The 23,177-nt window shown below is 42.4% G+C and overlaps 1 protein-coding gene across 3 annotated transcripts in view; it reads right to left on the bottom strand.

Moving 5' to 3' along the window:
• Nucleotides 1–23,177, bottom strand: part of LOC308307774 (receptor-type tyrosine-protein phosphatase U) — a 212,400-nt gene that overhangs the window by 19,724 nt on the left and 169,499 nt on the right. For 2 of the 3 annotated variants that reach the window (XM_080753053.1, XM_080753054.1), the window contains exons 15-23: nucleotides 22,066–22,095; nucleotides 21,625–21,779; nucleotides 19,454–19,641; nucleotides 17,197–17,269; nucleotides 16,302–16,378; nucleotides 10,311–10,347; nucleotides 7,273–7,370; nucleotides 4,853–4,969; nucleotides 2,468–2,622 (exon numbers count right to left, since the gene is read on the bottom strand). In XM_080753053.1, the coding sequence (XP_080609179.1) occupies nucleotides 2,468–2,622; nucleotides 4,853–4,969; nucleotides 7,273–7,370; nucleotides 10,311–10,347; nucleotides 16,302–16,378; nucleotides 17,197–17,269; nucleotides 19,454–19,641; nucleotides 21,625–21,779; nucleotides 22,066–22,095 (930 nt within the window). The remainder of the gene's footprint in view (nucleotides 1–2,467; nucleotides 2,623–4,852; nucleotides 4,970–7,272; nucleotides 7,371–10,310; nucleotides 10,348–16,301; nucleotides 16,379–17,196; nucleotides 17,270–19,453; nucleotides 19,642–21,624; nucleotides 21,780–22,065; nucleotides 22,096–23,177) is intronic. The other variant, XM_080753055.1, reaches the window with a different exon arrangement.

Below are 23,177 nucleotides of genomic sequence, written 5' to 3'. Positions count from 1 at the left end.
TGAACGACCACAGGACAGTAAGTATCATGAGATGCTAACCTGCAGTGAACGACCACAGGACAGTAAGTATCATGAGATGCTAACAGTGAACGACCACAGGACAGTAAGTATCATGAGATGCTAACAGTGAACGACCACAGGACAGTAAGTATCATGAGATGCTAACCTGCAGTGAACGACCACAGGACAGTAAGTATCATGAGATGCTAACCTGCAGTGAACGACCACAGGACAGTAAGTATCATGAGATGCTAACAGTGAACGACCACAGGACAGTAAGTATCATGAGATGCTAACAGTGAATGACCACAGGACAGTAAGTATCATGAGATGCTAACCTGCAGTGAACGACCACAGGACAGTAAGTATCATGAGATGCTAACAGTGAACGACCACAGGACAGTAAGTATCATGAGATGCTAACCTGCAGTGAACGACCACAGGACAGTAAGTATCATGAGATGCTAACAGTGAACGACCACAGGACAGTAAGTATCATGAGATGCTAACAGTGAACGACCACAGGACAGTAAGTATCATGAGATGCTAACAGTGAACGACCACAGGACAGTAAGTATCATGAGATGCTAACCTGCAGTGAACGACCACAGGACAGTAAGTATCATGAGATGCTAACCTGCAGTGAACGACCACAGGACAGTAAGTATCATGAGATGCTAACAGTGAACGACCACAGCACAGTAAGTATCATGAGATGCTAACCTGCAGTGAACGACCACAGGACAGTAAGTATCATGAGATGCTAACCTGCAGTGAAAGACCACAGGACAGTAAGTATCATGAGATGCTAACCTGCAGTGAACGACCACAGGACAGTAAGTGTCATGAGATGCTAACCTGCAGTGAAAGACCACAGGACAGTAAGTGTCATGAGATGCTAACCTGCAGTGAACGACCACAGGACAGTAAGTATCATGAGATGCTAACCTGCAGTGAACGACCACAGGACAGTAAGTGTCATGAGATGCTAACCTGCAGTGAAAGACCACAGGACAGTAAGTGTCATGAGATGCTAACCTGCAGTGAAAGACCACAGGACAGTAAGTATCATGAGATGCTAACCTGCAGTGAACGACCACAGGACAGTAAGTGTCATGAGATGCTAACCTGCAGTGAACGACCACAGGACAGTAAGTATCATGAGATGCTAACCTGCAGTGAACGACCACAGGACAGTAAGTATCATGAGATGCTAACCTGCAGTGAACGACCACAGGACAGTAAGTATCATGAGATGCTAACAGTGAACGACCACAGGACAGTAAGTATCATGAGATGCTAACAGTGAACGACCACAGGACAGTAAGTATCATGAGATGCTAACCTGCAGTGAACGACCACAGGACAGTAAGTATCATGAGATGCTAACCTGCAGTGAACGACCACAGGACAGTAAGTATCATGAGATGCTAACCTGCAGTGAAAGACCACAGGACAGTAAGTATCATGAGATGCTAACCTGCAGTGAACGACCACAGGACAGTAAGTGTCATGAGATGCTAACCTGCAGTGAACGACCACAGGACAGTAAGTATCATGAGATGCTAACAGTGAACGACCACAGGACAGTAAGTATCATGAGATGCTAACCTGCAGTGAACGACCACAGGACAGTAAGTATCATGAGATGCTAACAGTTAACGACCACAGCACAGTAAGTATCATGAGATGCTAACAGTGAACGACCACAGGACAGTAAGTATCATGAGATGCTAACCTGCAGTTAACGACCACAGGACAGTAAGTATCATGAGATGCTAACAGTGAACGACCACAGGACAGTAAGTGTCATGAGATGCTAACCTGCAGTGAACGACCACAGGACAGTAAGTATCATGAGATGCTAACCTGCAGTGAACGACCACAGGACAGTAAGTATCATGAGATGCTAACAGTGAACGACCACAGGACAGTAAGTATCATGAGATGCTAACCTGCAGTGAACGACCACAGGACAGTAAGTATCATGAGATGCTAACAGTGAACGACCACAGGACAGTAAGTATCATGAGATGCTAACAGTGAACGACCACAGGACAGTAAGTATCATGAGATGCTAACAGTGAACGACCACAGGACAGTAAGTATCATGAGATGCTAACAGTGAACGACCACAGGACAGTAAGTATCATGAGATGCTAACAGTGAACGACCACAGGACAGTAAGTATCATGAGATGCTAACCTGCAGTGAACGACCACAGGACAGTAAGTATCATGAGATGCTAACCTGCAGTGAACGACCACAGGACAGTAAGTATCATGAGATGCTAACCTGCAGTGAACGACCACAGGACAGTAAGTATCATGAGATGCTAACAGTTAACGACCACAGGACAGTAAGTATCATGAGATGCTAACCTGCAGTGAACGACCACAGGACAGTAAGTGTCATGAGATGCTAACAGTGAACGACCACAGGACAGTAAGTATCATGAGATGCTAACCTGCAGTGAACGACCACAGGACCAGCATCAGGAGGCGTGGAGGCTTTGACTCTCCGTATAAAGGCCAGCAGGCCTGTGGCGTGAAAGGGAACCCCGTGCTCTGGCCACGATGTGAAGTGGAACTGACGCACTTCGTGGTTGGCTGAGTAGCCTCTCTGTCAGAACACACAAAGACAACAGGAATTAGCGTTACATTGAGATCAGCCTCATAGCCTTTACTAGATCATACCAGTTTACTTTCTCATTATCTTGAGTCATTTTGACAAAGCTTCTCATTATTCTTAGTATCCAAGTCATCATTTTGAGATTGTAAGTCAGTATTTCAAAATGAGTTCTCATCACTTTGAGAAGTTTCTCAATATAATATTAGAGGTTTTCTTGTTTGTTGGTGGACAGAGGCTTCCAAACTATCTGCTTTGGATGAATAGTAGATGGTTTCCCACACAGCAGACCCAGATTCAAATCCAGCTTGTTTACACAGACACACAGTAATTCACCACTCTGCAAATTAAATTAAAGTAAAGTGGATGCAAAGCAAAGATTTGAGGAAGAGGAAAATCTAAAAAATGAAGTGAGGGAGAAGGTTGAAAACAAAGTGTCAGCATCTGCCAGCATTCTGCTGGTTTGAATAAGCAGCAGCAGCTTGCAGGGAGAGCAGCTGTGATGGAGTGATGATAATACAGTGTCACTCCAGAGTGGCTCTGAGCCTTTCACACAACAGCAGCATGAAGGAGACCTTTGGCTCACTGGGAACAAAGCAGTAGCACTGGAGCAGCTGCTCTCTGCTGCTACCAAGGAGAAGAGATGGAGGCGTTTTGAAGCAGCTACTCAGGCTAATTCCTCTCAATGAAATCCTGTTTATCCTGAGAGGCCCACCTTCCCATCGGTAATGAGTCCTGTCAGATTTTAAGCTGTTCCATAAATAAACAAACCTATTCGATTTAAATCCCCAACCAATGTAACAGTAAAATATCAATCGCTTCAATGTCTCACAAAGGGTTGGCAAAATGACGAGAGGAAATGCATAGATTTTTAGGGGTTCAAACCTGAAGGGCTGAAACGGTATTTTATATTTTTAAATGTTTTTAAGTTAATTGTTTTTCTCATTAAGTTATGGTTTGCTAATTCCGATGAGGTGGTACATGGTAGAGACATGACATTTTCACCAGTGAATGGAAGTTATGTCATTATTATTAAAGGTCTAAACGTTCACAAAGTCACAACTCCCACACTGTGAGTGTGATCTTTATGAAAGCTGCCACAGACATCCATATATCCTCACTCTACAATAACTACTAAAGTCCATCTAGATTCTCCATCTCTCTGTGTGTCCTTGTTGCTACAGTGCAGCTTCCAGACATCTTAATGGAGGCAGCAGGCGACCACCCGCTGTGTGGAAGCACCTACTGTACTGCCAGGCTCCACTTACTGTACGTCCTCTCATTATTGAGTGCCAGTTCAGCACTTAACACAGCAGGGCAGAAACAATCAGGGACCTTGCAGGACATTTTAGTCAACGAAGAGACAAAGTGAAGTCCATTATTGCCTTCCATATTGCAGTTGGTGACAGCAACGATGTGATCAAAACTGTTCATTTTATGGAGCCATTGGACCATTGGCAATGTGATGCTGTTTTGTCTGGCACTGCCAACCTTACCATACTGAAGTAGCTGTGCTCAAATGTGATTGGACTATTCCTGAACAAAAAGGGAAGCCAGTGGCAGAGATGGCCCTGAAAGTCTTGTTAATCATGATTTTTTGGTGGCTAAAACAAAAGACTTAAATTTGCTGGCAGGTCAGGCAGGAACAAAATCAGCCCTCAAATTAAAAGTTTGACACCCTGAGACCAAATTGACTTACAGCTTGTTATAAATGGACCAAAGCCAACAACCGTTAGGCCAATCATCACCAATAATCATTTGTTCCATCATCATAAATGCTATATAATTTGTAAATATGCTGTGCTGAAGTGTTTTCCTAATCCTCAGTCCATCTGCTCCTGCTGTATTTATGACCATTACCGCCCGTTCCCGCAATGTTTTCAACTTGTCCAGCCTGCAGTTTATTTTTCTCAACCCACAGCAAAGTTTAAGCACCACCTGCTGCTGCAATGTTTTCATTGGAACCCAAATATAAACAGCAGGAGAGAGAGATCATTTCAGCACCATGGACAGAGACACAGCACTTGAGCTGATACTGCTGATCAGTATTAATAATAGATGTCTATTTAGATAACCTGTCTCTCATAACATGTTGAAATGTCATTCTCCTCCTCTGCAAGACCTTCAAATAGTCGTACCAACAGCGCACACTGCCTCGTTAGAAACGTACTCAGCAGCAGAAGGAAGGAATATTGAATAATTAGGGAGAGTTGTGTTGACTCACCCTCTCCAAGGCAAAGGTACGGACTGTATATTCAGCCAGCGTCTCTGTCTTCAGCAGTGTGATCTTGATGTCTCCGTACATCTCACTGTCATCAGGCCAGTATTTACAGCATTTCACCTGTTTAGAGAAAGTATTACAGAACATTCTAACCATGCTCTAAATTGACCACTGAATGACAAACTGTAGTCGACATAATAGTGAATAATGAACAGTGTGAAGTAAGATAAACATAAAATCATCATAACAGATTATATGTGTACGGTTAGGCTCTGGATAACTTGTTATGTAAGGCTTTGATGGACATGGGGACAAAGGAGTGATTCGGCTTGAACAGAATTCATGAGAATAGGTGTTACCACAGCTGTATTTCTGATTTAAAAAGGCCATTTCTCCAAAGTAAACACATGAAATGATTGTAGAGAAAACAGCCTCTGAAAGTGCTTCATCTTGTGGTGTTCTGCACACGTCAGAACGGCTGGAACAGATCTGAGCTTTTGGACGGACAGCAAAACAACAAGCTGCCCTGCTGGTGATTTCTCATCCCAGAGGGCAAAGTAAAGCAAAGTCCAACAGTCCCATGCAGACATGGACAACAGGAGCGCTGCAATGGCTTCCACTCAGCTCACACACAAAGCAACGGATGCTTTTCATTCAGGGGAAAGGTTTTCATTATTGGTTTTGTTTGTTCAGAAAGGTTGTGCTGTTGGGATGCTGGTCCTAATTGGATCCAGGGCTGGTGTGAGTAAAATGGTGTCATTTTAACCATCCTCCTGGATAATGTGTTTCTCTAGGGGGAAAGATGATGATGGGACTCTTAGTCTTACAGTGACGTTTGAATGTTAGGTTGTTTATTATGTGTGACAGATAATGACAGTGCTACAGTCAGGCTGTGTGCTCCTAATAGGTGCTCTGTGTAGGGGTGCCAATGGCCTAGTGGTTAAGGTGCATAGCACTTACAGACTCCCGATGCCTGACAAACAACCTTTGCTGCGTCACTCCTCGTTTCTCTCCCTGTTTACTCTCTCTCCACTATACTATCAGAATAAAGGCAGAAAAGCCCAAACAATATCTTTATAAAAGTAAATGCTCTGTGTAGCTGCAGTGTAGCTGCTGTTACAGCCATTGTAATCACAACATGATAAACATGTGTTTAGGTAAAGGTAATGTGTAGAAAACATCCTGTGACAATAGTGAGGCTAATCACAGTGATAATCTATTGATAATGTATTATTACTTATGATGCACTACACTGGACATACTGTACTGTGTGTAATGCTTAGTGTAATCATAGTACATAATACTTATAACAAGGCTCATTGTATTCATAAACACATTACAATATATTTAGGAAGTGCTTCCAATGCTTTTCAGTGCATTACAACATAACAGGTGCTTCCTGTGTATTGAAGTCATGTATTGTAAGTTGTAAGAATTATAATTACACAATGATTACTACTTCTCCAATACGTCATGTACTTACAATGATGTAACACTTTTAATGGAGCATAAACATAACAATAATAGTACTGTCCAGATAGCATCAGTGTAGGTGTTGCTGCGTTGTTGTATCTCAGCCAGCTCTGAGGTGATAATATGCAGTAAGTTATGATATAATACATGGCATTAGGGCATAAATTACAGTGTTTACGTACAATTTAGTTTCTTTAATGATCTTTGTACACGTTGTGGCAAACTAAATGTTTGTCCAGTATCCAACAGGCTGCCCAGAATAATTCCTTCAGGAGTGCATTAACCCTCTAAGGCCCACGGTTGTAATATTACGTTTGTATTTTATCCAAAAAAAGGTTTAAATCATTTTATTTTAGCTCCCCCTACCACCTAAACACCACCATTGGATTCTATTGTTTAGTATTACAATGCCATTGGCCACAATATTTGCATATAAATACCCCCCACAGGGGCTGACATTCACACCCGCCACACCCGCTGAAATTCCAGAGTTTTGACGAACAACATCTCACTTTTTCATGGAAGCTATACCTCACAAAAACATAAGTAAAATGCCTGTACTATTTTTTTTGGTGATCATTAGAATGTCTAGAACATGTACATATGTTATTATTGTGAAAAATATCCCCCATATGTAAATTAGAGCATGATTTATGATTTTTGATTTATGGCTATAAAATCTTACAAAAACATTTTTTTGAAAAAAACATTACATTTTCCTCTTAATAGGACTCCTACAACACCATCTGATTTTTTTCAATTTTTTATTTCAAGTATTTCTTAATGCGGGCCTTAGAGGGTTAAGTAGTTTTATGAGTCCTTAATGTTTAGCAGTAGATTTCCATGAACCAATCCCAGGATATTTGTAGTGTTTCCACAGACGAGCTGCAGGCTGCACTAAGGCCACTGAAGAATGAATGTAAAGATAAAGGAACAGTGATGTCACTCACCCTGCCTACCTCCACCAACTTGGTGATCATGACGATGCTGAAGCAGTTCTCCTGCCACACCATCCTCCAGAAATCCAACAGTGTCTCCTGCTTGGGCCCTGGTGGAGGAAGAGGGAACTGCATCATCACAGCTGCACTCTCAGTGAAGACCACTTGTTGATGGTGGTGTTGTGTGTGACCAACAGAGCCTGAACCAAACTGTATATCAGATATTATTTCACTTTGTTTAGTTATGGGCGATTAAGTATGAGGCCAATGTGTCTTGATTTTCTTCAATCTGGTGTCCCTATTTTGAATCACGTCATTATAGGTGACATGTTCAAACCTAGCCAATCTACAAGCTCACATCAAAACTACTTTTTGGAACATTCAGTGTCTTTGCAATTGTTTTATATCCTTTTCCTTTTTTTACAAAGCAATAATCTCTTCTCTGAACTCTTTTGAACCTTCCTTAAACGTTCTAGTTCTAGTCAGGCCAGATTGCACATCTGATGCAACTATTTAAGCCCTTGATTAGTCGATTGCAGTTGATTACAGATGTTTTCAGGTATAATTAAGAGTTGAATAATTGAAAGTGAAAGTGGCGTTGAATGTGGCAATTAGCGTTGAATTAAAACAAAAACAAAACAAAAAAACACACACACACAACAAACGTTACTTTTGAGCTATTTACATTGATTTATTTATTTCATTCAGTTGTCAGTTTGTGAATTTAGCCAATAAACCAGATTTGCAGAGAGGACGGGGTTGAATAATTTGGAGCACAACTGTATATATACTAGAAGTTTGCGGCCCGAAAAGTCTAGAGTTCAGGCCGCTGAGCGGCCCTCACCGCCATGTTGCGGTAGTGTGGTGTGTGTAATGGCCAAATATGGTTAAAAAAAAAGAAAAAAAAATGTTTTTTGAGAAAAAAGTTTTTTGAGAAAAAAGTTTTTTGAGAAAAAAAGTTTTTTGAGAAAAAAGTTTTTTCAGAAAAAAGTTTTTTGAGAAAAAAAAGTTTTTTGAGAAAAAAAAGTTTTTTGAGAAAAAAAAGTTTTTTGAGAAAAAAGTTTTTTTCTCAAAGTTTTTTGAGAAAAAAAGTTTTTTGAGAAAAAAGTTTTTTCAGAAAACATTTTTTTGAGAAAAAAGTTTTTTGAGAAAAAAAAGTTTTTTGAGAAAAAAAAGTTTTTTGAGAAAAAATAGTTTTTTGAGAAAAAAAAAGTATATTGAGAAAAAAAAGTTTTTTGAGAAAAAAAAGTTTTTTGAGAAAAAATAGTTTTTTGAGAAAAAAAAAGTATATTGAGAAAAAAAAGTTTTTTGAGAAAAAAAGTTTTTTGAGAAAAAAAGTTTTTTGAGAAAAAAGTTTTTTGATAAAAAAAGTTTGAGAAAAAAGTTTTTTGAGAAAAAAAAGTTTTTTGAGAAAAAATTGTTTTTTGAGGAAAAAATGTTTTTTGAGGAAAAAAAAGTTTGAGAAAAAAAAACTTTTTTGAGGAAAAAAAACTTTTTTGAGGAAAAAAAAACTTGAGGGAAAAAAAAATGGAAAAAAAAAAGTTTTGAAAAAAAAAAAAGAAAAAAGTATTGGTGACGTGGAGTATAAGGATGTTACTGCGATTGAGGTGAAAGAGAAAAGTGGAAAGTTGTGAGCTAACTATTAGCTATTTGGCTAACTGTTTCCGGGTCAACTTGAGGCTATTTTATACAGAGGCAAAATATGAGGGTAATAACGAATACTACTGTATACAGAGGTTTGGAAACGACATCTTGCAAAGGTGACATGGGTGTTTGAATTTTTAAGCTATATTTAGTATATTATGTAGTACATCTTGGCCAAGTGGTTTGGTATTAAGTTAGCGATACATGACCCGGAAGTAGATCACTTACTCTTTTGTAATATAAAAGATATATTTGTATTTGATTAGAAAATGTTGGCCAGCAGGCCAAAGAGTATTGATCTAAACATCCGTAGATTGGGATCAGACCAAAGTATCTGACATCAGTCTGGCTCTGTAGCGGCCACTGTGACATCACTCATCATCATGACCAGAGTGTCCTTCCTCAGATGACAGGACAGTGATGTGTGGAGATTGTTCCATCAATGCACTGATTGGAGGAGTCCAGGTAAGAGGAGAGAAGGAGGTAAGGAGGTAAGGAGAGGACAGGTACAGTAAGGAAACAGTAAGGAAACAGTGGTTGCTGATGATGTGAACGGAGCCTCCATCAGTCATTATCGAGTTTAAGCTCGCTACGGCAACGGCAGATGACAACGGTAATCGGAAATGATCCGCGCTCGATAGATATACCTGCCGTCGCCACGGCCGCCTCTACTACGGCAGAAGGTACCTTCCCACGTAGCACCTACTCCGTCTGCTGCGTGTACGCGTCACCATGGGAACCAAGGCGTTCAGTGAAAGGGGTGGGAACCCGTCGCTGCCGAGGCTTTGCTTAACCATTTTGATCGCTACAGCGATTACGTCATAGCAGCCGTAGTCCGCCTGGCGTTGCCGTATTGAAAACCATCTAGCTTAAACTCGCTATTTTCATGTGGAGGCTCCACTGGAACAAGGAGCACCGAGGGAAACCAAGCTCACAATGACACAAACACAGCTGAGCTCCTCACTCATACATCTCTCTTTGTTTGTGTCTTTATTTTAACTCAGAGTTTATGAAAGATGATGGGTTGAGCAGCCCTTCAGACCCTGGCTTGGTGAGCTGCAGAGAGGGAAATGAAGGCTTCTTTTATTCCACGTCAGATTACTGGACTCCTCGCATCACAACGGATGAGGAGCTATAATTAATGTGTTTAATTATTCATTCAGTGACATCAATCATACAGCTGCCACTGGGCAGTGGTCACACATGATGCCATCACCTTTAGATCTGCAGGAGAGACGCTTTGGCTCAGGATGGAGAGCCAGCAGCTTTCTGATTTATTACACACTTACACAATCTAAAATACACCACTCACTCTCAAAGCATGAAGAATCCAAGACACGCACACGCGCGCGCGCACACACACACACACACACACACTTACAAAGTAGCCTTGTAGGGATACTCACCCTGAGTGGCGATGAAGTGGTTGGATCGATGGTAGCCCTGAAAAAGAGAAGAGGAATGAGTTGCTGAGTAAGAGCATGTGGTCGTCACTCACAGCTGGAAGGAAGATCATCTCTGGACCCCCAGCCTTCCTGTCCTCTAAGATCATCTCTGGACCCCCAGCCTTCCTGTCCTCTAAGATCATCTCTGGACCCCCAGCCTTCCTGTCCTCTAAGATCATCTCTGGACCCCCAGCCTTCCTGTCCTCTAAGATCATCTCTGGACCCCCAGCCTTCCTGTCCTCTAAGATCATCTCTGGACCCCCAGCCTTCCTGTCCTCTAAGATCATCTCTGGACCCCCAGCCTTCCTGTCCTCTAAGATCATCTCTGGATCCCCAGCCCTCCTGTCCTCTAAGATCATCTCTGGACCCCCAGCCTTCCTGTCCTCTAAGATCATCTCTGGACCCCCAGCCTTCCTGTCCTCTAAGATCATCTCTGGACCCCCAGCCTTCCTGTCCTCTAAGATCATCTCTGGACCCCCAGCCTTCCTGTCCTCTAAGATCATCTCTGGACCCCCAGCCTTCCTGTCCTCTAAGATCATCTCTGGACCCCCAGCCTTCCTGTCCTCTAAGATCATCTCTGGACCCCCAGCCTTCCTGTCCTCTAAGATCATCTCTGGACCCCCAGCCTTCCTGTCCTCTAAGATCATCTCTGGACCCCCAGCCTTCCTGTCCTCTAAGATCATCTCTGGACCCCCAGCCTTCCTGTCCTCTAAGATCATCTCTGGACCCCCAGCCTTCCTGTCCTCTAAGGACCCCTCCATACTGTAATGCTGTCTTTCTCCACAGACCCCATATGAACTCTAATGACCCCATATGAACTCTAATGACCTCATATGAACTCTAATGACCCCAACATACTTTAATATTAACTTGACTCTGTTTACGCAGTACATTCCTCAGTATTCATTTAACCAAAGGTAACCAAATGTCCTGGTTGGTGCTGTCGTTTTGAGCCAATACAGCATCTTTAAAAGCAGATCATTAATCTGAAATTATATAAAACAGTATGGAGTTTTAGCTGCGTGTTCATCCTAGTGTACGTTGCAATTCAACCTAGCATGAGTTATGTGACAAAAAGCATAACGTAGATGTGGGCGCCTTTAGATTTCAGAAGCCCTATTTATTCATCAATAACGGCTGGCTCTTCACAGAGCTTCAGGATCCAATAAAAAATACATTGATTTTCATTAAAGCCACAACTGCAGACTGACGGCTTCAGGCCTTTTCTTTGATTGACTCTACAGTAACAGTTCTCTTCTGACAACAGCACCACAAAGTCTGTCCAATGGGTTTCACATGAAAGCAGGCTATCATGGCCTAAATTAACTGGCTTCTTTTTGTTGTGTTTGGTTCTTTTAGGATGGGAGGGTGGGTGCAGTGTGTGGGGGGGGGGGGTGAAGCATTGTGAGATGTTTCATATCAAAGGAGAGGACATCCTCTGATATGATGGCAGATCTGTCCTCATGGTGAACACAGGATGTTCATGTGGAATGAGAGGACACCACATGCAGCCTGGAGGAGAACCTGAATGAGAGGACACCACATGCAGCCTGGAGGAGAACCTGAATGAGAGGACACCACATGCAGTCTGGAGGAGAACCTGAATGAGAGGACACCACATGCAGTCTGGAGGAGAACCTGAATGAGAGGACACCACATGCAGTCTGGAGGAGAACCTGAATGAGAGGACACCACAAGCAGCCTGGAGGAGAACCTGATGGAATGAGAGGACACCACATGCAGCCTGGAGGAGAACCTGAATGAGAGGACACCACATGCACACATGTCGCTAGTTTAAAGCCCCGTTTCAATCACCATGATGTGTTTTGTGAAAATATGGTCCAAATTATGTTATCATTGATGTTAAAGCAGGGTATGCTGTAGGAGGGGCTTGTGATCATAAGCTTATGATGATTCTTCATCGTGTGCTTTATTTTCGGCAAGCTCAAGACAATGTCCCATGTATCCCTGCGGTTGCACGTGACCGTTGGCAGCCAATAGCATTCCTTGGGTAGTAATGGGTACCATGATGGTGACACCCATACAAGGGCAAAAAAAGCTTAATTTTCGCAGCATAGAAACCAATGGGTTCCCACTGTCCATATTTGTTACAGTCTATGTTTACAATACGAGCTCAACAGTCCTTCCAAAGAGCTGTTAAAATACCCTCCTGAATGTGACCTCATTATTACAATTCATTCTCAGGAGTTCTTTTATTGTGAGTGGACATCCAGGAATGCCAACTGCCTGCATATCAACATCATGAACTACTGGAGCTCCATGCCAGGGAGACCTCATCAAAGTGGGAGATAAGGTTCTTATGGGTGGACCTGGAACTCTGTTAGCATAACCTCAGAAACAAAGATAAGGTTCTTATGGGTGGGCCTGGAACTCTGTTAGCATAACCTCAGAAACAAAGATAAGGTTCTTATGGGTGGGCTTGGAGCTCTGTTAGCATAACCTCAGAAACAAAGATAAGGTTCTTATGGGTGGTCCTGGAACTCTGTTAGCATAACCTCAGAAACAAAGATAAGGTCCTTATGGGTGGGCCTGGAACTCTGTTAGCATAACCTCAGAAACAAAGATAAGGTCCTTATGGGTGGTCAGGTGTTCCAGGTGTTCTGGAACCTCAGAAACAACTAGAACTGCTCTCTGTCCAGGAGCCAACTTGCCCCTGGCATCACCAGGAATGCTGGTCCCTCATTGGCTGTTAATGATGACGTTACCAGAAATGGTGGTCTCTGATTGGCTACGGGCTTAAACACACACGGCTACCTCCCTACGCAGCCGAACGCAGTACTTGCGCGCTCTGCTGGCGCAAGTAAAGACACCAGATCTAAAAGCATGAATGATAATTGTTGCCACAATGAAGACAAGACTTACACTGGAACAATGGACCCTCAAATGAGTCCCTTATGCTGTCTGAAACCCCCATGTGACAACACATTGTCACTCTCTACATGGTCCCATTCTATTCATAAACCTATAATCTATAATCTGCTCTGACGGATATCTGGACTGACAAGAACACATTTGATGGCCAAGGTCACTAAACATAAAACAATGTGGAAATGACTCTTATTATTCTGTGTTTAGTGTTTGTCTTGTATAAAGAAGCTCCTCTGAATGGGACTTGGGGATGTACAAGGTTACAGATGGTGATGGGGGGGGGGGCACTAAGGAGAGATGAGGGACAAAAAGGACATAAAAGTAGTGTTGGGGGGAGGGGGGGCACTAAGGAGAGATGAGGGACAAAAAGGACATAAAAGTAGTGTTGGGGGGAGGGGGGGGCAGAGAACAGAGTGGTGAAGTACTTACTTCCCTGTTAATCCGAATCTACAGGGTCCAAAGTGGAGGAGGTGAGACAGGGAGTTAAAAGAGAGACATACAGGCCAGTTAATGAGAGAGAGAGTAGTTAGAGACAGGTGGAGCCACAGGAGTGTGTGTGTGTGTGTGTGTGTGTGTGTGTGTGTGTGTGTGTGTGTGTGTGTGTGTGTGCGTGCGTGCGTGCGTGCGTGCGTGTGCGTGCTTCCTTGCATGCCTGCGTGCATGTATCAACACCTGTGTGTGGGTTCATCCCTATGTTCCCCAGTTTCTATGCAATGTGCATGCATGTTTACATGTTACCCATGAAAAGGGCACTGCATAATATGGTACTATAATATGGTACTATAATAAGGTACTATAATAAGGTACTATAATAAGGTACTATAATAAGGTACTATAATATGGTACTATAATAAGGTACTATAATAAGGTACTATAATAAGGTACTATAATAAGGTACTATAATAAGGCATTATAATGCATACGCAATCAAGCCATCCACACAGTCTGGCAAGCAGCCAAGTGATATGTTGACAGAACAATAGAAAATAGAGACCTTGAATGTCTTCACCTCTCCTTTGAACACCAAAACATATCACAATGAAATGAAAGGGAATCAAATCAGTGAGTGAATGTGTGTGTGAATGTGTAATGCATATTGTAAAGTGCTTTGGCTAAAGGTGCTTTATAAATGCACCATTTACCATTGACCATAGCAGACCTCATCTATTATGCAGAAGTACAGTTTTACACTTTGACCTGTCTGTGCTTACAACACCACTTTACATGGATTACATGACATCATAAATGAAGTGTTAACATGGACTCTGATGAGGGTGGTGTAAATAAAGACTCACAGATCTCCTCTTTTCACCTTTTCACAGCTGGACTGAAAAAGGTGCTGAATTTCACCATGGATAAAGGATGAGTCCAACACAGCTTTCTGTTTCCATCGCTAGAACTCCACTATTTGGTTTGATATCTGATCCTACCTTCCAACTGACCTTCTTCTTGTTAATGTGGATGGAAAAACAAAACTAAACATGCAGACAGAGACAGACATAAGCCACATACACATACATTACATAATGCATGATGCCCCCCCATCCAGCAGCCAGACAGACAGTTAAGGTGAGCAGTGAAAGAGGAACTCTTTATCTCACAAAACCATCTCTATTAAAGATATTCCTTCCATTATAAAACCTATCTCTATTAAAGGTATTCCTTCCATTATACAACCTATCTCTATTAAAGGACCTACACCATGAATTTTCACTTTTTCTATTTTAAAACCTTTTTTTGGGGTCCCACTGGCACCTTCTATCCTCACAAAGTCGTATTTCTGACCATTGTGTCTTTCTCTGGTTTTGGGAAGACAGAGATGAAAAGCTTTCCACGGGTTCTCAGAACAGTGCTGTTCTGAGAGTTGATCCGTGTGACGTCACACGGATTCCCGTTTTTTTTTTCAGAGTAAAAAAAATAAAAAAATCAAAAAAAAAAATTTTTCAAAAATTTTTTTTTAAAAACATTTTTTTTTTCAAAACATTTTTTTTTTTCAAAAACATTTTTTTTTCAAAAACTTTTTTTTCAAAAAATATTTTTTTTTCAAAAAACTTTTTTTTTTCAAAAAACTTTTCTTTTTTTCAAAAAACTTTTATTTTTTTTCTCAAACATTTTTTTTCAAAACATTTTTTTTTTTTTTTTACTTTTTTGCAGGTGGGGTTGATTGTCTAATGTAGATTAACTTTCTGTAATGTCTGGTCTAGCAACGGTCGCCCTGTGTCATTTGACAGTAGGCCTAGAACATACAACATAGGCCTACAGTAGGCTATAATCAGAGCTGCAACATTATCCTATTTTTGTATTGGCCCAATATTAACATTATTTGTTGTCAACGTGGGGTCCGTGGAGGAGTGAAGAGGAGGGGAGGGGGAAGGGGTGGAAAAACCCCACTAGATGCGCCCCTGAGCAAACAGAGGCCGTTTTGGTATTGCAGCTGGAGAGCCTCATTATAGTAGAGCTAGAACAAACAAAAAGAATGGTCAGAGTGTTTGTTGAGGGTTAAAACCTGTCTAAGACTCAATTTTGAGCATATATTTATACAAAAAATATAGTTTTAAAAGCATGGTGTAGGCCCTTTAAAGGTATTCCTTCCATTATAAAACCTATCTCTATTAAAGGTATTCCTTCCATTATAAAAGCCATGGGTGGGGGTAAGCAGGGGGTGGGGCTTAACAGGAAGAAGCTTTTCATTGGACGGAGCCTTCCAGGAACAAATCCCAGGTCAAAATGTTTGAAGCAAAAGACCGTGTCTTTGTAGCACAAAGTCCACAGCTTGGTGTGCTCAAACTGATGATTAGAAGATCAAAGACGGTGCAGACTCTAAACAAACAGTCTGATGATCAATGGAACAATCTGCACTCAGAATAAAGTGTTAGAGCATTTTAATGTTCATGAAACCAACAGGCCTTCATCAGTGTTTCAACACTCATTAAAACACTCTTAAAACAACCTTATTGTGTGAGTGTGGATTGTTGCTTTGATGCTTTGTAGCAACATGACTGTCTGTGTCCATGTTGGACAAGCAGCTCAGTGGACTGTGATTGGCTGCTTGGTGAGACTTACATCAATGTAGTTGGCGTTGATGTAGTCAGAGTTGGGGTCTCCCAGGAGTGGGTGGAGCTTGACTCTGTGGCGGTCATCTGAGATGGTAGAGAAATGAAAGAGGAATCAAATCAAACAGCATAGGAATATTATAAACACAATATAGCCTAAAGGATTTAGTGTTACTGTAGCATAAGAGGCTGTGTCCACAGAAAGGGTTTTTGAGAGCCTTGGACATCATGTCCACAGTCATTATAAGGATCATTTTTACGATCAACCATTACTGTTCTCGAATGTGCATTATTAGCATCATCTGTTCATCTGTATTATTATAAGCTCAAACAGCCTGGCTGAAATAACAGTAAACATGAACTTCTCATGGTCGTGGTAATGATTTAAAGTCAGGTCATGATGACCTGGTTGTCAGACACATGGAGATGATCAAAGTGACATTGATGAGAGGCGCTCCTCTCCAAAAGTTGAACTATTTGAAATATTTGAAAGTTGAACTAAAGTGCAGAGCTTTGGATATCATGTCCAGAGTCATTCTAAGGAGTGTTTTTCAATGCCTCCAACGTTCAGAACGATCAACCATTACTGTTCTTGAATGTGCATTATTAGCATCATCTGTTCATCTGTATTATTATAAGCTCAAACAGCCTGGCTGAAATAACAGTAAACATGAACTTCTCATGGTCGTGGTAATGATTTAAAGTTAGAGAGCAGTGAACCCTGATGCTTGCTGCTGGGAGGAGGAGGCTCCAACACATATTTAATATAGAAACGCTGTCAGAATGGAGCTGGCAGCTCAACAAATGTTTTCTTTGGACACGGACCCTTATAGTCTCTCCAGTCTTTTATCTGTGACATTTGACGTTTTACTTCATGAAAGGCAGAACATCTCCTGGTAACTTACATCCCGTCAAGGTATCATGTCTCCCTTTGGTTTTGTCTTTCTTCTTTGTGCAGTCCCAGCCGTCAAAAAAGCTCTGTGGAAGACAAGACACTGTTATGATGGAGAGAATGGTTTGGTGAACCTCCACTATTAACCATTTAGACACCTTAGATAAGAAGACAAGACACTGTTATGATGGAGAGAATGGCTTGGTGAACCTGCACTATTAACCATTTAGACACCTTAGATAAGAAGACAAGACACTGTTATGATGGAGAGAATGGCTTGGTAATGGTGAGCCTCCACTATTAACCATTTAGACACATTAGATAAGCCAAGACACTGTTATGATGGAGAGAATGGCTTGGTGAGCCTCCACTATTAACCATTTAGATAAGCCTCAGGTGCAATGTGGCTTTTCAGCATTTTGTTTCTTTTGTTTGAGAGCGATAAGGAATATTGTTCTTTCACGGTTATCACAGTGAAATCCTATCAGCATGTCATCTCTTAAGCACAGCCAGGGTTTACATCAACAGGGCAGTAGCGTTGTGAGAACGTTTTGAGATAAGGAGTGATTATGTGCTTTATGCATGGTAAGTATTCAAACAGGGACACACAGAGTCTGCTACAGTAGACCCCCCACTCCTACTCCCCTTTGACTGTGTATTCATCTGCTAATAGTAAGTAGGTTGGAGAGGCTTATTGTTGGTATTAACCAGAACACAGGAGTCTGTCCCGCTACAATGCACCAGACCCCTGGGAGATGGATTACTGAGGTGGAGAGCCACACCTACCATCAGCTCCCAGTACAACCACAAAACTCTACCATTGTAGTCGTTATGGCAATTAGTCCTCCTCACATGTTGCTGTGTGTTGCTGTTGTTATTGCCTACTGGCTCACCTGCCACTGAGGTTTGATCAATGTCTTATCAGCAGGTCTGCGTTCCGCAGGGAAACATAGAGCAGTATACCAGGCAGGACAGCACAATGTGTGACTCCACATCATTTTCCTTTGTAATGGAGCCAGACACTCCATCAAAACACAACATGGAGACAAACACTAGAGTGAGCATGTATGGAGTTGGGAGTGGGCTGTGTTTTAACACAGGGGGACCAGTGTTTAATGGATGTACACCATCACCACAACCATTGTTCTATCTACATCTCTACACTTCTCTCTATTTTAGAGTTCAGGGGAAAAGCTAAATCAGCCGCTATATAAAGTGCAAGAGAGCGTAACCGGCCAAGCGACGATCTGCCACGCAAAGGTAAAACCCGACTACTCAGCTGCAGACCAAGAGTGTGACCCCGGACCAGGCCTCCATGAAGCACACCTGTGGACCTGCCTGGATCTCTCTGTGTCTATCTCTTGTTCTCTCTTTGTTCCTTACTGTCCCCCCGACTCGGTCGAGGCAGCACGGCTGTTCACCCCAGAGTCAGGATCTGCCTGACGTTTCCTCCTCCTTAAGAGGGGGTTTTTCGTTACCATTGTCGCAAATTGCTTGCTCAGGGTGGGGGCCTCTGGCCTGTGAGGTATCCGCTCGAGTTCTCTCGAGGGGGTACCTCACAGGTACAGGTTCTGCTCGGGTTCTCTCTCTCCTCCCCCCACCCCCCCTACCCCTACCTCCCCCTCCCCTCCCCTTCCCCTTCCCCTCCACACGCATGCGCATGCAGCGCCTGTGTGTGTGTGTGTGCGCGTTCGTTCGTTCGTTCTTGTACATACGCATGCGGGACCTGTGTATGTGTGTGCGTGTGCCCCTTGTTGTCTTTCCCTTGTCTCTCCCTTGTTTCTCCCTCTCTCCTCTCTCTCTCTCTCTCATGGCTCTTTAGCCTTTGTAAAGTGTCTTGAGATAACTTGTTATGATTTGACACTTTAATAAAATTGAATTGAATTGAATTGAATTAAGACATTTACATGAGTGGGTTGGGAACAATGTGTTTTGATTCAGAGTAATTCTCTTCATTATAAATGAAGTCAGACAGCCAGACCATATCACCTCTGTTGGGTTACTTTTCTGGACATGGAAAATAATAAAATAGTATTCCAATGGATCCAATGTAGTGATTATTTAGTCACAAGATCTTAATAACGTAAGACTTGAACTGTCTTGATCGACTCTGGTGCGGTGCACCACACACACACACACACACACACACACACACACACACACACACACACACACACACACACACACACACACACACACACACACACACACACACACACACACACACACACACACACACACACACACACACACACACATCAGAGCGTCACCTCATACTCCTGTTTGAAGCCATAGCCCTCAGCGGTCTTCATCTGGTTAATGTGCTGGAGGAGGTCAGCTACGCGGACGGCAGGATGGAGCTGTCCTGTGTGGTAGGGAGAGCCTTTACGTCCACACTGACGCCTCGGGGAGCCTCCCAGCAGACTGCTGGACTCGTTGACTGAACTGCGAGCCTCGCCTGCGTGGAGGAGGAGGGACAATCACTAAAACTCCTTTTGCAGCTTTCTGCAGGTCTACTGACAACCAGTGGATACACATAGAGCCTGTACCTGCTCATCACAAACCTGCATCATAGCATAGTATAAAACTCTGAAATCTTATGAAATTGCCTAGTTTCTTCAAATATTTTGTATGGTAACAGTATGTTCATGTTTTATTCTAACTCGTAGAGACTGGCAACACTAGGCTTCTTGATTTAATTCAGCATTCATTTGGGATAACAATAACCCTGTGGTGCCCAAACAGATACGTATATTAGCACAGACATGTGTGGCTTAGACTGGATCCCACAATTCAGAACAAAGAACTGTCTTTCCGCCATGTGGAAAGCCTGGTGAGGCAAGGTTAGGGTGGTGAGGAAATTCATACAATATGTGTTGTTCCCTCTGTGTGCCTATGGCGTAGCGGCTCGCACACTAAATCCCTGTTTCAATCTCCACAGCTTCTGTCAAGGTGTCTCGCTCACTTATTTTAAGTCACTCTGGGTACAGAGTGACAGCTAATAAATACGAGGCGGACTTAACAAGGGATTTTCTGTTGGACAAGTACTGCTATAGGGGGTCTACTTTATGGACGGTACAATATCCTTTGCTTTGCCTGTAATAGCAGGCGTATGTGTGCTGCCTTATCAATTTAACAATGACAGCCAAGACACTTATGAAAAACTGTCCATCAACAAATATTCTTCCTGTGACTTGCTTGTTTCTTCTGTAGCACACCTGAACTAAATCAGTGTGTGCAAGCACTGCAGAAAAAAGATACTGTGCCAAGCCAGTTCAATTGAGCACTGGAAAACTGATTTAACTGATTCCAGCTTAAATGTACAGAACATCAAACTATTGTAACAACATGAACACAAAGATCATTTAATTTACATTATGTTTAAGATACACTTAATATAATTGGTGTGCCGTATTGGACTGAAGAGAAGTAAAGATCCACACACCGTCTTTGATGCTCCCAAACAACTTCATTACAGAGTAAAATATGTTTCAACCACTGCAGTATTGGTCAGATCGTATTGGACTGAAAACATGCATTTAATAAAACCTGCTCCATTCAAATGCTTGATGGGGTTTAAGAAAGCAAAACAGATGTTATTGGTAAGTGACTTGAAAATAAACATCTCTTTCAAACTGCAGGAGAGCGAGAGTATTTGAGTAAATCCCAATGAGTGGAGCCTGACTAGAATCTCTAATCATTCCTCATGTTTCATTCTTTACTCTTGTTGTCCTTCTTGAGATTCATTGTTTGTTCTGCTCTCCTGCCAGTCCTCTGCTTCACCAGGCTTCTTCAACAACCACACACAGAGCTTGAGTACCGTAAATACCTGAATATTGGAACTATTTACTTCTCTGAGTACCGTAAATACCTGAATATTGGAACTGTTTACTTCTCTGAGTACGGAAAATACCTGAATATTGGAACTGTTTACTTCTCTGAGTACCGTAAATACCTGAATATTGGAACTGTTTACTTCTCTGAGTACCGTAAATACCTGCATATTGGAACTGTTTACTTCTCTGAGTACCGTAAATACCTGCATATTGGAACCTTTTACTTCTCTGAGTACGGTAAATACCTGAATATTGGAACCTTTTACTTCTCTGAGTACCGTAAATACCTGCATATTGGAACTATTTACTTTTCTTTGTTTCCTTTCCTATTTTCATAAATGAATGGCATACTGTACTTCATTGTACCAGATTGTTGCTAAAAATAGCAAATCTAGCAACCGAATTGTAGCGTGTTGGAGATTGAAGATCAGGAATTTTCACTTTTATTTCACTTTTTTAATCATGAAGCTAAAGTGTGGTGAAGGTACTACGTGCGTGCGTGCGTGCGTGCGTGCGTGCGTGCGTGCGTGCGTGTGTGCGTGCGCGCGCGTGTGTGTGTGTGTGTGTGTGTGTGTGTGTGTGTGTGCGTGTGTGTGTCTACTTACTCCGTGCGGAGCAGGTGTGTGCGTCCATGAAAGACAGTGCCATCCTCTCATCCTCCTGCAAGGTGCTCTGGTCTGTGAAACTGCGCTCCATAGAGCCCATATGGCTCTTCTCCTGGCGGTAGCTAATAGGTGTTTTATTCATGTTCACTGCTTTCCTATTAAAGAAACATGGACAGAGAAGGAGGAGGGATGGAGGGATCAGAAGGACAAAGAGAAGGAGAGAGAGTTTCACACAGAGTAGGAAAGGAGACAAGGAGAGAAGGAGATGAGAATGGATGTCAGGGAGGGAGAGAGGAGGAAAGGAGACGACGAAGGATGCATTTCATAACATCTCTCAGCCACCCACCCTGGCTGCAACGTTAGCGGATGACAGCCATGTGCACAAGCATGAATATGATAAAACACTAAATAAACTATAAAATAAAGGATGCAGTCACTTACGGATAGTAAGAGTAAGAGTAGATGTCCCTTCTGGAGGAGTGTGAGGTGGAGGAGGAGGAGAAAAAGAGGGAGAAAAGAAAATCAAAGAGAAAGAGAATGTAAGCAGCAAGCAATGCCAGCTGTGGGCTGAGGGATGCATTGATTTCAGTGGAGATGGAACCGTTTGGATGCATGTGACACATGCATGTCTACAGCATTATAGCAAGCAAGGTGCTGACAGTCCCAATCACAGCCAAAGCAGAGAAACACGTCTCTCCTTTAACTCTCAGCTTTAGAGAACATACGTGGCTTGGTGCCAGAAGCACATTTGGTGATCAGTTGTGTGAGAACTAACAGGCAGCTTATAGGACAGCGGTCTGGACTAATGTGGGGACTATAGTGTCAACGCTAACATCAACAGCTTATAGGACAGTGGTCTGGACTAATGTGGGGGACTATAGTGTCAACGCTAACATCAACAGGACTAATGTGGGGACTATAGTGTCAACGCTAACATCAACAGGACTAATGTGGGGACTATAGTGTCAACGCTAACATCAACAGGACTAATGTGGGGACTATAGTGTCAACGCTAACATCAACAGGACTAATGTTGGGACTATAGTGTCAACGCTAACATCAACAGCGTGCCGTGTGGCGTTGGCAGCATGTTTGATAATGATTACCAGAGCCCTCAGCCACCTCTCACTTGGCATGGATGTCAGTGTCAGTTGGAATTTCACATCCAGTATTTCAGTTGTGGAAGAACATCTTATTATAGAATTTCCCCCTCAGGCTGGCACACTGTTACAGCTGACTAAGATACAGAGCAAAGTGAGTCTCTGTAGAGGATGATGTAGTTTAACATGTTCCTAAAATGGCCAAACACACAGTATTTTCTGTGATGTTTTTAGGATAGACGTTATGTTGTAATGCGTCATCAGATGGTAAGCCTCTGTCTGATGCAAAACAAGGATTTCACATTAAAAGCCTCCTCTTACCCCTAGCTCTGTTTAACTAATAGTTAGATAGCTAGAGCTTTGGGATCACTGGCTAATAATCTATAAAAACACACCTTTTCCTGCCAATTAGCGTCTCATTTAAGGGTCAGGCCGCTTCTTGGTGGGAGTAAT

The sequence above is a fragment of the Nannobrachium achirus genome (assembly GCF_963921795.1).
Source record: "Nannobrachium achirus genome assembly, chromosome: 2".
NCBI lineage: Eukaryota > Metazoa > Chordata > Actinopteri > Myctophiformes > Myctophidae > Nannobrachium > Nannobrachium achirus.
Note: the sequence above shows the minus strand (reverse complement) of the source record. Positions and strands in the feature narration are given on the sequence as shown.